Source organism: Bemisia tabaci, chromosome 9 (assembly GCF_918797505.1).
Source record: "Bemisia tabaci chromosome 9, PGI_BMITA_v3".
Classification (NCBI taxonomy): Eukaryota; Metazoa; Arthropoda; class Insecta; order Hemiptera; family Aleyrodidae; genus Bemisia; species Bemisia tabaci.
In genome coordinates this window covers 28,161,308-28,177,277 of record NC_092801.1, presented here as the reverse complement: position 1 = coordinate 28,177,277, position 15,970 = coordinate 28,161,308, and the positions used below count along the sequence as shown (strand labels likewise).

The 15,970-nt window shown below is 41.1% G+C and overlaps 1 protein-coding gene across 1 annotated transcript in view; it reads left to right on the top strand.

Annotated features, from left to right (window-relative positions):
* Positions 1 to 8,606, top strand: part of LOC140225495 (LHFPL tetraspan subfamily member 6 protein-like) — a 468,185-nt gene extending 459,579 nt beyond the window's left edge. Inside the window, exon 6 of the mRNA XM_072304600.1 lies at positions 2,988 to 8,606. Coding sequence (XP_072160701.1) covers positions 2,988 to 3,106 — 119 coding nt within the window. The 3' untranslated portion in view covers positions 3,107 to 8,606. The remainder of the gene's footprint in view (positions 1 to 2,987) is intronic.
* Positions 8,607 to 15,970: the final 7,364 nt, after the last annotated feature.

Below are 15,970 nucleotides of genomic sequence, written 5' to 3'. Positions count from 1 at the left end.
CAGACGACTCGGCCATCGCTCGATATGAGGCCATCGGCGCGAATCTTGTGTAGATAAGTGTAGAGCTGATGCGCAGGCTACACAGCTTGTTAAGGAGAGATTTCCCCCCTCTTCCTCCCGTTTCTGCGTCCACTCATTTTTCGGCACTCACGCCCCATTTAGTGCCCCCTCCCGCTCCCCATGGCCCCTCTGGTCCCGGGGCCGGGCCCGCTCTGTACTTATGATTCACTTGCCTCCCCTTACCCCACCGCACTTTTGCCCTCCTCCATGCTCTCTCTCGCACATTTTGTATCAATGCTTCACCAATAGATTTCGCTGTCTGGTCTTTCGGTTCGCGTTCCTCCACAGTTTTTCGTGTTTTATCTTTGATGGGGTCCGCGACCAGAGCCAGCAGCCCTCGAGACTGTCACCCAGCTCCTCGTCTAGTAAGGCTTGGCTCTGCTCCTGCGACGTATGAGCGCGGACGGACCAAGTCCCTATTCGATTTCCACCTTGCTTCCTTCCATTCACCTTTCACCTTGCCAAGTCGCTGCCTCCGACACCGATTTGTGCTTGCACACTTCAAGCTTGGAATGGCATTGGCTCCCTGATCATCCCCCGGTCGCCGCCTCCGACACCGGTCTGTGCTTTGCACATTCCAAGCTAGGAATGGCACGGGATTGTCCATCCACCATCCTTGTGCAAGGTTAAATTTTTGGAAGGGAGCCCGGTTTCCGGCTCCCACCCCCCTTATTGTTGCCCTCCACTCGCCCATTAGTTTGCCATAGCCCCGCCCGTCATTTTTGTATTTGTAGTTAAGTTCAGTTTGTCATTTTGATTTTGTAAGTTTCAATAAATGCACCCCTTTTGAGAGCTTCCGATGATGGATTTCACGCGTCATTAGTGGTTCATCTCTTTCGTGGTCTGAGGAAGCTCCAAAAAGCCCATAAGGCGTTTGGTGCATCCCCCTCCCCCAAGTTAGCCCCCCTCTCTCTTTTCCTCCATTTTGGAGGTGGTCCCTCGGTTTCCCCCCCTATTCCACCATATTGGCTGAGCCCCTCGGGATCCCCCCATTCAACCACCGTGACTGAGCCCCTCCCCCCCTCTCAGTCTCGTTCACAGCTACTGCGCAACCTCCTCGATCACTGCGCATCCTCCCGCGCATAGCGGTAGCAGTACCGGAGCATTCTGTAAACTCACTCTCTTTTATAACGTGATTTTAAAAAAACCTGGGTCCTTTTTCCAAAATCTGATTACAGCGGGCTCATCTAGGGTCTATTACCTGTCGATTTACGCAAAAATCATGGAAATCGGCCCGGTAGAACGCTCAAACGAACTATGACAAAAAGTATAAATTTACATTGTTTAAATGGGAGAATTCGCAACTTTACCACGTGATATAAAAAAACCTGGGCCATATTTTTAAAATCTGAAAAGAGTTGGCTTATCTAGAGACAATTGCCTGTCGATAGCCGCAAAAATCATGAAAATCGGCCCGGTAGAACGCTGGAACTAAGCGTTACCAGTTTCGCAAAATTAGGAGGTCTTGGAGCTTATAGTATAGATTTTGACTCTCGAATTTCCCGTGTTTTCCCTTTATTTTTCCTGATTTATTGCATAAAATATCATATTACAACAGTCGCTTTCCCGATTTTGATATCTAAATTAGGCTACCTCTGTCCTCTGTAACTTTACTACCACAAATTCTCAGTCAAAAAATATATATGTTTATATAGGGCTTAATTATGCTCAAAAAGCTAAACTTTCCATTTGACGCAGAAAAAATTCCACGATCAACGTCAAATTAAATGGGTTTTCCCCGCATTTTCCTTTCAACTTTAATTTTTAGGTTTCTCCTGTTTTTCCCGGTTGAAGCAACACTACCTAACATAACTCAGTGCATTTAATATAATGCCGCAATCACACGCTGAATTTAGCAACTGAATGTGGAAGTCAACAGTCATCGCCCAACGGCTGAAATTTAGCAAATTCGAGTTATTTTCATCCAGATGTGTATCAAATCTACTCGAATAGTTCAAACAAATTCAAAATGTTGCGCGTGACGCGCAAAATTCAGGCATCGGGCCGATGACTTCCACATTCAAGCAACATTCAGCTCCCACATTCAGCGTGTGATTGCGGCATCAATTTCCGACTCGGCTGACAAAGCACTTGACAAAGCAAAAATTCCACAATCAACGTCAAGTTCCATGTGTTTTCCCCATATTTACCCTAAAATTCACTCTTAGGTTTTCCTCGGTAGTACAGTGAAAGCTCGTTGAGACGAAATACGGTTAAGACGAAAATCCGCTTAAGACGAACTTTTTTTCGGTCCCTTGACACTTCCATAAGAGTCAATGGAAAAAAAAAATACGGATAAGACGAAATTTCGAAATTTTGACCCTTTCGAGTTAGGTTAAGACGAAGAAAAATTTCCGATTTTCCCCCCTGAAATTGGGTAAAAACGACAAAAAAGAGCCAATTCTTGGGGAAAATAGACTTAGTTTTACGTACCTTGTCATAAAAAGAGTAGTAGATCGTGGGTATCTTCTGTTTTGCTGGATGACTGAGATGCAATCGACAGTTGACGATAAACCGATTTGCGTATTTTAAAAAAATTCAAAATTTGGATTTCGTATTGTTTACGATTTAAAAATTCAAAACTGATAGATAATAATCTTTAAAAAAGTCATTCACTTAAAAACTCCTCACCTGACCTTTGATCTGTTTACCTCAAAAATGATCTCAGGATGACTGAGCGCGGATACCAGCGCAACTTTCAAGCGCAATTGCCGCTTATGCCGAAAAACTTCGTCTCAAGCGGAGAACGGTTGAGACGAAAAATCGCTTATGACGAAATTTTTTTCGGTCCCTTCATTTTTCGTCTTAACGAGCTTTTACTGTAGTAACCCTCCCTAACATAACTCAATGCATTCAATTTAATCCGATTTGGCTGTAACTACGTAAACTCCATTAGCGGAAACTGACGAGACCCTCGGTTGTTCCAGGTTCCTGCACGTTGTCGTGGTCTGTGCTTCTGCTCGCCTCGGCGATCCTGCTCCTCTTCTTGTGCTTCGCGCTGAGCTTCTGCTCGGCGCGCGTCTCGCCCGGGTCATTTCGCATCTGAGTCCATGCGTCGTCCAGAATCCTCCAGAGCTCATAAGTCCCCCGACTCCTCCGCTTCCCCTTCGGGCGCCTCGCCGCCTCCGCACTCCGCGGCGCTCCACGCGGAGGTCGACTGCGGCCTCCGCCACCTCCGGCCGTTCCGCCGCCTCCACACCATCGCCGAGGCCGACGAGGAGACACCAAGACGGATCCAGGTCCAGGTCCATTGCCCCTGCGCCAACCAGAGCAACCAGGAGACCAGCTTCGTCGTCGAGGGCGTCACGTACTTCTAGGGCATCTCTCGGTAACGGAGACAACGCTTTTTTGAGACCACGTGCTAAGGATTTAAGCAATGTAATCAGGAAAAGTTAAGTTCGGAGGTCAGCGGGCTGATTGTTGGAATTGGTAGACAAAGCGATAGACAGAGATGACAAAAAGGATATGGTTCTAGTGGTGAAAGCGGACTGATTGTTGAAATTGGTAGATAAAACGATAGACAAATGTGACAAAAAGGATATGGAGGAATCCTATCGGTGAAAACGAGTGCTTGTTGAATCTGTAGACAAAGCGGTAGACAAAGATGACAAAAAGGATATGGAGGGATCCCATTGGTGGAAGGCAGTGATTGCAATGGACAAATGAGCTAGGTAATTGACTAACTAACAACAACTAACATGAGACCCTTTAGTTAGTCCATCACTTTCCGCCCTAGTCCATAACAATAACCCTTTTTAACCAATAGGATCGCTCCGTACTCCTCATGTCTTCTTTGTCTATAGATGTGTCTATTAATGTCAACAATCAGCCTGCAGTCATCATTCGAGCAGCGAATCTGAGCGTTGACTTCCGAAAGTACCTTTCACTTTGAAGAGGATTTAGCAGCGCGTGGCCTCTATTATAAATTGTCTCTGCTCGGTACACATCTTGGAATCGAAACCATCGGCGTTCCTACAAAAACACGTACACTCCCATTTTCAAAATTCTCTGTAAAGACGTTAATAGCCTGTGACGCTGAATGTCTTAAAATATACTAACTAACTAACTAACTAACTATCTCGATTGATTTTTTTTCAACATTTTTGCTCAGTTTTTCATTTCTTGGAGAAAAAACAAGTTGATATTATTGTGCCAAACGTTCAGAAAGTGTAATTAAAATGTTGAAAGCCTTTCTACTCATTTGTACAGTTCATTCCAAGCTACAAGATTAAATGTGCTAAAATGACCCTCAATGTAAAATGTCGTCGCCCCTCTGACGTAAGGGCGTATCTCAATTTCCACATGAGTCCTATTTCGCAGATGAATCCATGCTCTCTGGGGCTCATGCGGAAATCAAGATACGCCCTTACGCCAGAAGAGGGACGAGGTGAGGAACGTAACTCGACCCGTCCAAAGCTACTGCTATTCGTGGGCCTTGAGACATCCGCATATCGACGGTGAAACTACCAAACCACGTATCTCGGTTTGCGACGTCGCAGACTTCCTGTCATACTTTATTTTTTTAATGAAAAACTACTTAACGTCTAGTCTTGAAAATTTCTGTGATTTTTCCTCTTTGTGCGGAGAAAATTCTGTGAAAATTTCAAGGAATGATATTGATTTGGTCGACTTCAAAAAAATAAAATGCGAGCGTAGATTTTTAAACACAGCAAACGAGATACGTGGTTTGGTAGTTTCACCGTCGATATACGGAAATTAGAGGGAAGAGATATCCGAAGTTTGGGATCCAGTAACTCAGTTTTGACTATCCCAAATTGATTATTGGAATTTGGCATGGAGTGAACAAAATTATTAGACACCTCATATTTCTGAGATGTCAGTTAGCCCAAAATCAGAACTAGTTCCATTGGTCAGCTGTAGTCAAGTAGGTCAAGTTACACGATCGTTTTTATTGTTACTATAAAAACCTGTTTCAATCGCTTGGGAGATTTCAAATTGTTGGTTCATATCGTGATAGGAAGTGGTTTATCGGTTAAAAAATGTCCAGATATTAGGCAATGGAATTCTATTACTTACCTATTTCTTTGGCTTTGTCAAAGTTATAGTGTCTTTCATACCTTATTGTTTTCCCTGTTCAAAGGGAAAAATGAACATTTATGAAAATTTTGGCCAGATCAAATGGTATTCAAAGGTATAGCTTGCTAAGAAAAACTGCCGGTATTTTGGATTTTTTAGCATCGTTGTTTTGGAATTTGGAATTTTTAAGTATTAGCCCACCTGAATGTTATTTTGATGTTATCTTCATCATTATTCTTGCTACCAACGTTGTCGTTTGGATATAGTCTAATAGGAAAAGGAAACAGACATAACTGTAGATGATGTTATCAAAAACTGAACCTGAAATTGATCAGATTCATAAATTTTCCTTTCTGTTTTCTTTTTTTTTCGTACTGCAAAGTTTCATTTGCAACCAGAATACAAAAATTAACGAAAATTATGTTCAAAAACACCTTAAAAACTTTACTGCTAGGTATTAGCAAACCAATGTATCTAAAACCTTAGTTTTCCTCTTAATTATTTAAATTTTATTTCTTGTTGACAGTGGTTACCTCAAAATAAGCGCAAAGTCATTTACCTAATATTGCGTCCTTGAACCACAGTAGTGAAGAAGAACTCATTGTTGTGACGGAAAAAAGTTATGATCTCAAAAGTGTTGAAATACTCAGTAAAGAACAACCATTCTTCGATTTTATGTTATAAAATGGTAACAGGAAAAGATCGTGACCTCACTAGTATCTCTACCTCCGGGTCACTCTCAAAAAGATCAACACGGAAGCCACACCCCTCTCCCTCCTCAAATTGTGAAATAATTATACATCTTGAGAATTGAGGGGCTTGGATATGTCGCAGGCAAATAGCGATATCAGGCATTTTGTCAAATGCCTAGGCAGATAGTCTTTTGACGGTCTACAAAATTTTGTGAATTTATGGCGAAGAGCTCTCGATTTTTCACTATTTTTGGGGGGAAAAACTCATCAAACCTACGAACTCTTTTCGTCTCTTCCTGTTCAATTGCTTCTCATACTTTTAAATGTGTTTAAAATACTATTGTGTGTGCAAATTTTTACTGAGAATTTTTCTTGCAGGAGCAATGAATTATTTTGTCTGAAATTAGGAAAAGAACCATAATTTCAATCTAAGTTAGCATATTTGACTATTTGCCTGAGCACTTGACAAAACGCCTGATTTTACTATTTGCCAGCGACAGATATAAGTGCAGTATTTGAAAATATGGACATATTGATGATTCTAACTAAAGCTAGTCTTAATATATATGCTGTAAAAATACAATTTTCAAGCATCAAGAAGTAGCGAGTTCCAACTTTCTTTCCGCCACAAAGCTACATGTAATTTTAAAACTTTAAACACGTATTTCTTGAAATAGCAAATTTATCTCAACTCTCCTCCAAGCCCCTTAATTATAATGCCAATGTAATAAGTAATTCCAAAATGTATACCGAGTGCAATCCGTTTTGTAAATAGTCTCATCCTGTTTAAAACATTCCTTTTTGTACGTCCAAGTAGGTGTAAATTTATCCTTGCTAGTCATTGCTAGACGTTGTAGTTAATTCGTTCGTAATAGAATTAGTAAATTTTTTGTTCCATGGTGTAAAAAAGTGCGGAAGTTTTAATGTTCAGTTCGTAGCTTGTCGAAATTTTTGCGACTTGCAACCCACCGTATTTACATGGCAAGTTTTAAACACGACAAGTACGCAGCTTTCAAATAGTTATCGCGGAGAGGAATATCGGGGATGATTGTAATTTGTAAATTTTCTTAGGAGAATAATTTGACTGTTGCAACCTGTCAACAACGATATACTCACCAACTTTTGCGCTTCGAAGTCAAGTTATAAACTTTTTGACTTTCTCAGTTATCAGCTAATGGGCCTGTTGCAAACTTTTGCTAGAGCAAAAATAAGAGTTGTTTCTTATAGATAATGCCTCAAAAATTACGATGAGCGCATCGGCAAAGTCTGAAATGCACTCATAACTTCACAGTCTGCGTAAGAAATTTGCGGTTTTTTAAGCTTCCCGCTTCAAAAGCGATACTACGGCACAGGTGAACATTTTGTAAGAGGAGTCGTTCCATCGTCGGCAATACTCATCATGGCCGACGCCAATCCGCCAAAACACGTGTGATGGGACGAGATAATACCTAAACTGGATTAGACCAGATAACAATCGGCTCGTTTTAACGTTCATGTTTTCCACGCCCGAATTGATTGACCTTGAACTCTCCTCAAATTACGCGCGGAACTGCGCGCAAGTGTCAGCCATGATGAATATCGCCGACGATGGAGCGACTCCTCTAACAAAATGTTCACCTGTGCCGTAGTATCGTTTTTGAAGCGGGAAGCTTTAAAAAACGCAAATTTCTTACGCAGATTGTGAAGTTATGAGTGCATTTCAGACTTTGCCAATGCGCTCATCGTGATTTTTGAGGCATTATCTATAAGAAACAACTCTTATTTTTGCTCTAGCAAAAGTTTGCAACAGGCCCATTCCAAGGAGTGAAATCCCCCAAAATCAATTTAATTGATGTTTTCTTCGTAAATCACTCATTTAATTGTAACCGGTTTGACACATCTTTAATCAAGAGGAAGTTACACGTTATAATTCTATCATATTTTGTCTAAACAATAATGATACTTGAGAGCGAAGTCAAAAAACAGATAATTTATTGCAAAGATAGGAAATTTGTAAAATGAAACTTTTTCCCTCCCCATTTTCCTATCCACCAGTTTATTTCTCTGTTCGATCTAAAAAAAGAAGAAGAAAACAGGGAAAATCCGTAAAGAAGTGAAGAAGAATGAAGACTGAACTGGCTTAGACAGTCTAAGGTTTAAATTTCTTCAGAAACTTTTCTAAAATACATTGCCTGAATTTGATGCGTGGCTGTGCTTTAAAGGAAAACGACCCTCATAGCGAATACTTTAAAATGTTGTGTTATATACCAAAAATTCGGAGCATGCTCTTGGTTCAAAAGGCAATTTCAGTTTATAAAATGTTTCTATTCTTTTTTACTTTTTTATTTTCAAGCTCTTGTTAAATAATAGTGTAATTGAAAGGGGAACTTTTCTTCTCAATAACAACTGAACTGCCTCTTGTTTATTATCTGTATACACGAGCCATAATTGCGAAAAAGTGCCCAAAATAGAGTTCCTTCTGAACTCAGTGTAAAGTATGCAAGTTTTATCACAAATGTTAGTAATCCTGATATATCACGAAAGAAGAAGGTCTTTCGTGTTTCGCACAGAAAGATTGATATCTGCTTGAAATTCACTCGCTTTTTGTGAACTTTTAATGCGTGAAATTCATGGTTTACTTCAGCAGAATCGTCTAAATAGATATATGAACTACTGTTAATCTACTTTGTTCCCTGCAGTTGTAGAACTTCTAACTATGTCTCTCTCGGACATTTGCTCACCCCATGACTTCATTGTTTTATTATAAATTAATAACGAATGTGTAAAATTGTTGATCACCTCTTATATTTAAATAAAATTATTTATTTAAAAAAAGAACATGATTTATTTTATTCAGCTGATGAGGTGAATAACACGAATATAAATGCCGAAATGTTTTGCTATATTCACCTGGATGATTTTATCGAAACTGCTGTTTCAATCAGTAGCGTATGGCGTGCTTTGCGTTACATCGATTGATCTGCCATTTAAACCTATAGAAATGGATCGATAAACAGGGTGTTTGCAAAAAAACCTTAATAATCGATTCCTCGCCATAGCTTTAAATGGGGAATCATCGAGAATTGGTGATTTAGGGCTCGCTTTGCATTCAATGTATTTTTCTCATTACGCGGTCGTGTATTTTGATCCACTATTTAGCCAAGAGTGTTCGTAGTTTAAGCTTATAGTGATAAAAAAATGAGGTTTCTCATCGATAATGGCAAATTTGCACGAAACAAATTATTGCTGCATCTGAGAATGCCTGAGGTGCGTTCGCAGTAACTTCGGAGATTTTTTCTGATAGGAAAAATTGTAGAAAAATAGATTCAAAAGTGACAAAATCTGCTGCCTCGTGGCGTCTCCAGGTGGCATTTCCCGTTTAAACACATGTGTTTCAGCAGATTGGGTAATTTGGTCACATCTCATCTAATAGTTGCTCATTTTAACCTAACCTCCAAATTTTCGAGTTGTCCGTACTCTCCCTTCGACGGTACTCTAACGTGCAAATATCCCAACAAAAAAATAATAAAGTCAGGTGAATTAAATTCTTTAAGCGAGCTCCAGCCAAGAACGAGAGGGCGAGATCACTTAAACGGTCGTCGAAACAACGCGTTGTTAGCAAAAGAGCTGCTTCAGAAAATTTGAGCTCCACGCACCGGATGCCGGAGACTCGAGGGCTTAAGTTTTTCCGTGACAAATAAAGAGCCAAGATAAAACTGGGCGAAACAAGGTAAAAAGCTGTAAAATCACTCCTCCCCGGAGGGGCAACGGAGCACTAACGCGATTCAGTCTAAGAGTCGTGTAACATGACTCTTTTGTACTGTTCTGACTGGGGAGTGCCCTCCCCATCAGCGCAGCTTGAAGAGGCCTCTTCAAACGCATGCCCAACCCTTTAGCAGTCGCCCTGTCGCGTCGTTTTTCAGCCAGTGGCGTGGCGTGAATTGCGATGTATCGATTGTTCTGCCATTTAAACCTACGGTAAAGAATCGATTATTAAGGCGTTCGCTGCGAACATCCTGTTTATCGATCCTTTTCCATAGGTTTAAATGGCATAACAATCGATTTATCGCAATTCACGCCACGCCACTGTAATTCACCCCGTGGACGGGAAAAATGAAGGGGACGAAACGCATCGTTGTGTTAAATCATTGTTCTACCCGGGATTGTGTGTTAATCAGAACACATCGGAAAACGCTGTGGATGTCAAGTGTGCAGGGGCCGCAATAATTTGCTTACACAACCTTTTTTACCGTCTTTCTGATCGGTCGTGACTCTGTAAAGTGTTGACAAATTTCATAACTATTCTGCCGTGCTAAGGAAGAACGCCCTATGAGCCATTAGCCGTTGTCAATATTCCTTCAATAAAAACCAAATCTACTGGGAAGATTATAAATACTTTTCCCAAAATTTTCAGGCAATTTTGCACGCAATTTAATGTAAATGTGGATCTAAATGCTAAAAGTATCGAAAATTTCGACGCGATATTTTCGTTCGCTCTATTTTCTTTTAATGTAACCAAAGATTAATTAAATATCATTCGCTCCTGAATCGTTACAATGAGGATACATATGTTCACTTTAATTATGGTAAAAACTGGAGCAGAAAGTCAAGGATGATGACACGCAGTCCTTCAGCATTCCTGGTGTCTTGTAGTCTTGTTTCGACCGACTGCATTGCGTTTGGCGCAATGCGCGAAGTATTCATGCAGTCTTGTATGCGCTGATATGGGCTTGAAGCCGACCGCTCTGTTTGGCGCAATGCGTGAAGTATTCATGAAGTCTTGCAGGCGCTAATATATAGTTTAACGCCGGCCGCACTGTGTATGACGCGATTATTCGAACTCGAGTTAGTGTAATCGCAGCATCGAATAATAGAGCTTAAAAAACCCATGCTGTGTTTCAAAATCGTATGAACATTCCAATGTTGCCTCGTTTCTCCCGAGTAAATATTTAATCCGAGAAAAGTTAGGAGAGTTCTTTATACCCGCGACCAGTATTCAATCTTTTCACTTCATTTATCTGAAGGTAAGACATCTATGATTTGTCAACAAACTAACCTGAACTAGCGTTGACATAAAAATGCGTTTATTTTCCAACTGTTTCCTGCTTTGCCAAATTTCTAACTTAGAGTAACTTTATTTTAAATTCGCGCATCCTGTAGCAGACTTTAAGATTTCTATTCGCACAATCCTTTTGACTTTTTCGCGCAATCTATCTATCTATATATTTAATATCCTAAGGCCTTTTTTGGCCTCATACAGTTTGTGCTAATTCGATCTCGGAAACTACTGGACCGATTTTGCTCGGATTTGTTTTAAATGAAAGCTCTTAGGCTGTAGACGTGCCAAATTTCCTTAGTTTTTCGATTTGCGAGACCGACGTTGCAAAATTTACCTCGATTCGGTAGCGACATGCTTGCGTTTTTGACGTTGGACAGTTTGTGCTAATTCGATCTCGGAAACTACTGGACCGATTTTGCTCGGATTTGTTTTAAATGAAAGCTCTTGGGCTGTAGACGTGCCAACATTCCTTAGTTTTTCGATTTGCACGACCGACGTTGCAAAATTTACCTCGATTTGATAACGAAATATTTTCGTCTTTGCCGCTGGACGAGTCATAAGGTTGGGGGACCTCCGACCTCCCACCCTCTGATTTTCCGTTTCCCTCTCCACGTAAACCCATCCCTACCTGCCGTTAGTACGTGTCACCCTTCTGCTCTGGCATGGGTCCTTTGTCAGTATCACTCCCTTTCTTATGCCGTCTGACTCGGAACACCTACTACGCATTTCCTCCGTCGAATTGCTCATAATCAGTTTTCGGTTTGTCCAGGTTTCTCAGTAGTGCGTCTAGAGTTTTGCTTTCATGATTCTATCATTATAGTTTTTTTTACATGAAAATTACTTAATTTTGATGTGTATTTTTCAGAAGATAATTTTCCTTTTTACGGCAGCACAGGTTTTATTAATAATTAACTTTTTTACAGCAGCTCATGTGTTCTTCCAAGAGAATCGGTGATTAATGTTCACCCTTTCGCACCGTTAAATTTTCACAAAGTGTTTTGATTTTCTTTTCAAGGAGTGTTTTTTATTTTTCAAAGATGTTTCTTTTTCTAGAAGTAGATGGTTATCATTATCAGTTTCTTATTTTTTGTTTTTGAATTTATCATTTTTTTATCATTTAAAATTTTCCTGGAAGTCCTCTAATTACTCGTAGTAGCAAAATTTGGCTCGCTTCGCGAGCCAACATTCACTCGCGGAGCGAGTGACTGGGGGTCCAAAGGGCGAAGCCACCGGCTAGCGGCGCAAGTGAGCGTAGCGAGCTGAAGCAGCTAGTCTTCATACATTTCCTTAGACCTTTCTCGCAAGCCTGGATTACCAAACATTGGGTCGTACGAAAAATTAACCGTTTTAAACTTTTTTTCTCAATTGGACGTATTTATGCTAAACGGAACTACAGACAAGAGGGAAAGATGAGGTGTGCTCTAGAAAGCTGGATAGTAAACAATGTAAAAGTGGGCGTGATTTCCTTTGGGGAGATGGAAAAGCGAGATTATACACTCTACCGAACAGAACTAAGCACCCACTGTATGCGGCACTCATGAGTCGTCTTCTCGCAATCCTGGATTACCAAACATTGGGTCGTACGAAAAATTAACAGGACGTATTTATGGTAATCGGAACTATAGACAAGAGGGAAAGATGAGGTGTGCTCTAGAAAGCTGGATAGTAAACAATGTAAAAGTGGGCGTGATTTCCTTTGGGGAGATGGAAAAGCGAGATTATACACTCTACCGAACAGAACTAAGCACCCACTGTATGCGGCACTCATGAGTCGTCTTCTCGCAATCCTGGATTACCAAACATTGGGTCGTACGAAAAATTAACAGGACGTATTTATGGTAATCGGAACTATAGACAAGAGGGAAAGATGAGGTGTGCTCTAGAAAGCTGGATAGTAAACAATGTAAAAGTGGGCGTGATTTCCTTTGGGGAGATGGAAAAGCGAGATTATACACTCTACCGAACAGAACTAAGCACCCACTGTATGCGGCACTCATGAGTCGTCTTCTCGCAATCCTGGATTACCAAACATTGGGTCGTACGAAAAATTAACAGGACGTATTTATGGTAATCGGAACTATAGACAAGAGGGAAAGATGAGGTGTGCTCTAGAAAGCTGGATAGTAAACAATGTAAAAGTGGGCGTGATTTCCTTTGGGGAGATGGAAAAGCGAGATTATACACTCTACCGAACAGAACTAAGCACCCACTGTATGCGGCACTCATGAGTCGTCTTCTCGCAATCCTGGATTACCAAACATTGGGTCGTACGAAAAATTAACAGGACGTATTTATGGTAATCGGAACTATAGACAAGAGGGAAAGATGAGGTGTGCTCTAGAAAGCTGGATAGTAAACAATGTAAAAGTGGGCGTGATTTCCTTTGGGGAGATGGAAAAGCGAGATTATACACTCTACCGAACAGAACTAAGCACCCACTGTATGCGGCACTCATGAGTCGTCTTCTCGCAATCCTGGATTACCAAACATTGGGTCGTACGAAAAATTAACAGGACGTATTTATGGTAATCGGAACTATAGACAAGAGGGAAAGATGAGGTGTGCTCTAGAAAGCTGGATAGTAAACAATGTAAAAGTGGGCGTGATTTCCTTTGGGGAGATGGAAAAGCGAGATTATACACTCTACCGAACAGAACTAAGCACCCACTGTATGCGGCACTCATGAGTCGTCTTCTCGCAATCCTGGATTACCAAACATTGGGTCGTACGAAAAATTAACAGGACGTATTTATGGTAATCGGAACTATAGACAAGAGGGAAAGATGAGGTGTGCTCTAGAAAGCTGGATAGTAAACAATGTAAAAGTGGGCGTGATTTCCTTTGGGGAGATGGAAAAGCGAGATTATACACTCTACCGAACAGAACTAAGCACCCACTGTATGCGGCACTCATGAGTCGTCTTCTCGCAATCCTGGATTACCAAACATTGGGTCGTACGAAAAATTAACAGGACGTATTTATGGTAATCGGAACTATAGACAAGAGGGAAAGATGAGGTGTGCTCTAGAAAGCTGGATAGTAAACAATGTAAAAGTGGGCGTGATTTCCTTTGGGGAAATGGAAAAGCGAGATTATACATCCTACCGAACAGAACTAAGCACCCACTGTATGCGGCACTCATGAGTCGTCTTCTCGCAATCCTGGATTACCAAACATTGGGTCGTACGAAAAATTAACAGGACGTATTTATGGTAATCGGAACTATAGACAAGAGGGAAAGATGAGGTGTGCTCTAGAAAGCTGGATAGTAAACAATGTAAAAGTGGGCGTGATTTCCTTTGGGGAGATGGAAAAGCGAGATTATACACTCTACCGAACAGAACTAAGCACCCACTGTATGCGGCACTCATGAGTCGTCTTCTCGCAATCCTGGATTACCAAACATTGGGTCGTACGAAAAATTAACAGGACGTATTTATGGTAATCGGAACTATAGACAAGAGGGAAAGATGAGGTGTGCTCTAGAAAGCTGGATAGTAAACAATGTAAAAGTGGGCGTGATTTCCTTTGGGGAAATGGAAAAGCGAGATTATACATCCTACCGAACAGAACTAAGCACCCACTGTATGCGGCACTCATGAGTCGTCTTCTCGCAATCCTGGATTACCAAACATTGGGTCGTACGAAAAATTAACAGGACGTATTTATGGTAATCGGAACTATAGACAAGAGGGAAAGATGAGGTGTGCTCTAGAAAGCTGGATAGTAAACAATGTAAAAGTGGGCGTGATTTCCTTTGGGGAAATGGAAAAGCGAGATTATACATCCTACCGAACAGAACTAAGCACCCACTGTATGCGGCACTCATGAGTCGTCTTCTCGCAATCCTGGATTACCAAACATTGGGTCGTACGAAAAATTAACAGGACGTATTTATGGTAATCGGAACTATAGACAAGAGGGAAAGATGAGGTGTGCTCTAGAAAGCTGGATAGTAAACAATGTAAAAGTGGGCGTGATTTCCTTTGGGGAGATGGAAAAGCGAGATTATACACTCTACCGAACAGAACTAAGCACCCACTGTATGCGGCACTCATGAGTCGTCTTCTCGCAATCCTGGATTACCAAACATTGGGTCGTACGAAAAATTAACAGGACGTATTTATGGTAATCGGAACTATAGACAAGAGGGAAAGATGAGGTGTGCTCTAGAAAGCTGGATAGTAAACAATGTAAAAGTGGGCGTGATTTCCTTTGGGGAAATGGAAAAGCGAGATTATACATCCTACCGAACAGAACTAAGCACCCACTGTATGCGGCACTCATGAGTCGTCTTCTCGCAATCCTGGATTACCAAACATTGGGTCGTACGAAAAATTAACAGGACGTATTTATGGTAATCGGAACTATAGACAAGAGGGAAAGATGAGGTGTGCTCTAGAAAGCTGGATAGTAAACAATGTAAAAGTGGGCGTGATTTCCTTTGGGGAGATGGAAAAGCGAGATTATACATTCTACCGAACGGAACTAAGCACCAACTGTATGCGGCACTCATGAGCCATCGGCATGGCAAAAGAGCATCGTGGACAGGGCTCATGAGTTAAAGACCGGAAGTCATCGCCGCTGACGTCACTGGCGCTTTATAATTTCCATCCATTCTCACAGCCCTCGACCAACGAGCACACCCCTTCTTTCCCCACCTGTCTCGGGTTCCATTAGCAAAAATATGTTCCATTTGATCCTCATCCGACATGGTTCCTTTTGTTAAACTTGGTTTAAATACCGCGAGAGAAGTCATTAAAAAGAGAACGGAAAAATCCACTGGCCATATCAGCACTGCCACGCAAAGGAAAAACGTCGCATGAGAATTCGAACGTTGCCAAATTGTCTGTCAAAAAAGTTTTATTTTTGAAGAAAGTTATGAAAGTTTTTCCTATGAATTCAAGTATATTTTAGATTAAATTGCGAAAAAAATGTTCTGGAAAGTTGGAAGAGAAATATCCGGAATTTTCTCGGTAAATTCGTTCTATATGGCAGGAAATTTGGCAACGTTTGAAGGCTCATACGGCGTTTTCCCTTAGCACGGCGGAACGAAGGATTCAGCGAGAAGGAGCAAGAGTTACGGGACTCTCAATGTTCTTTATTCATAAATGAAAGTTCAAAATGCCTCGGAGTTCAATCT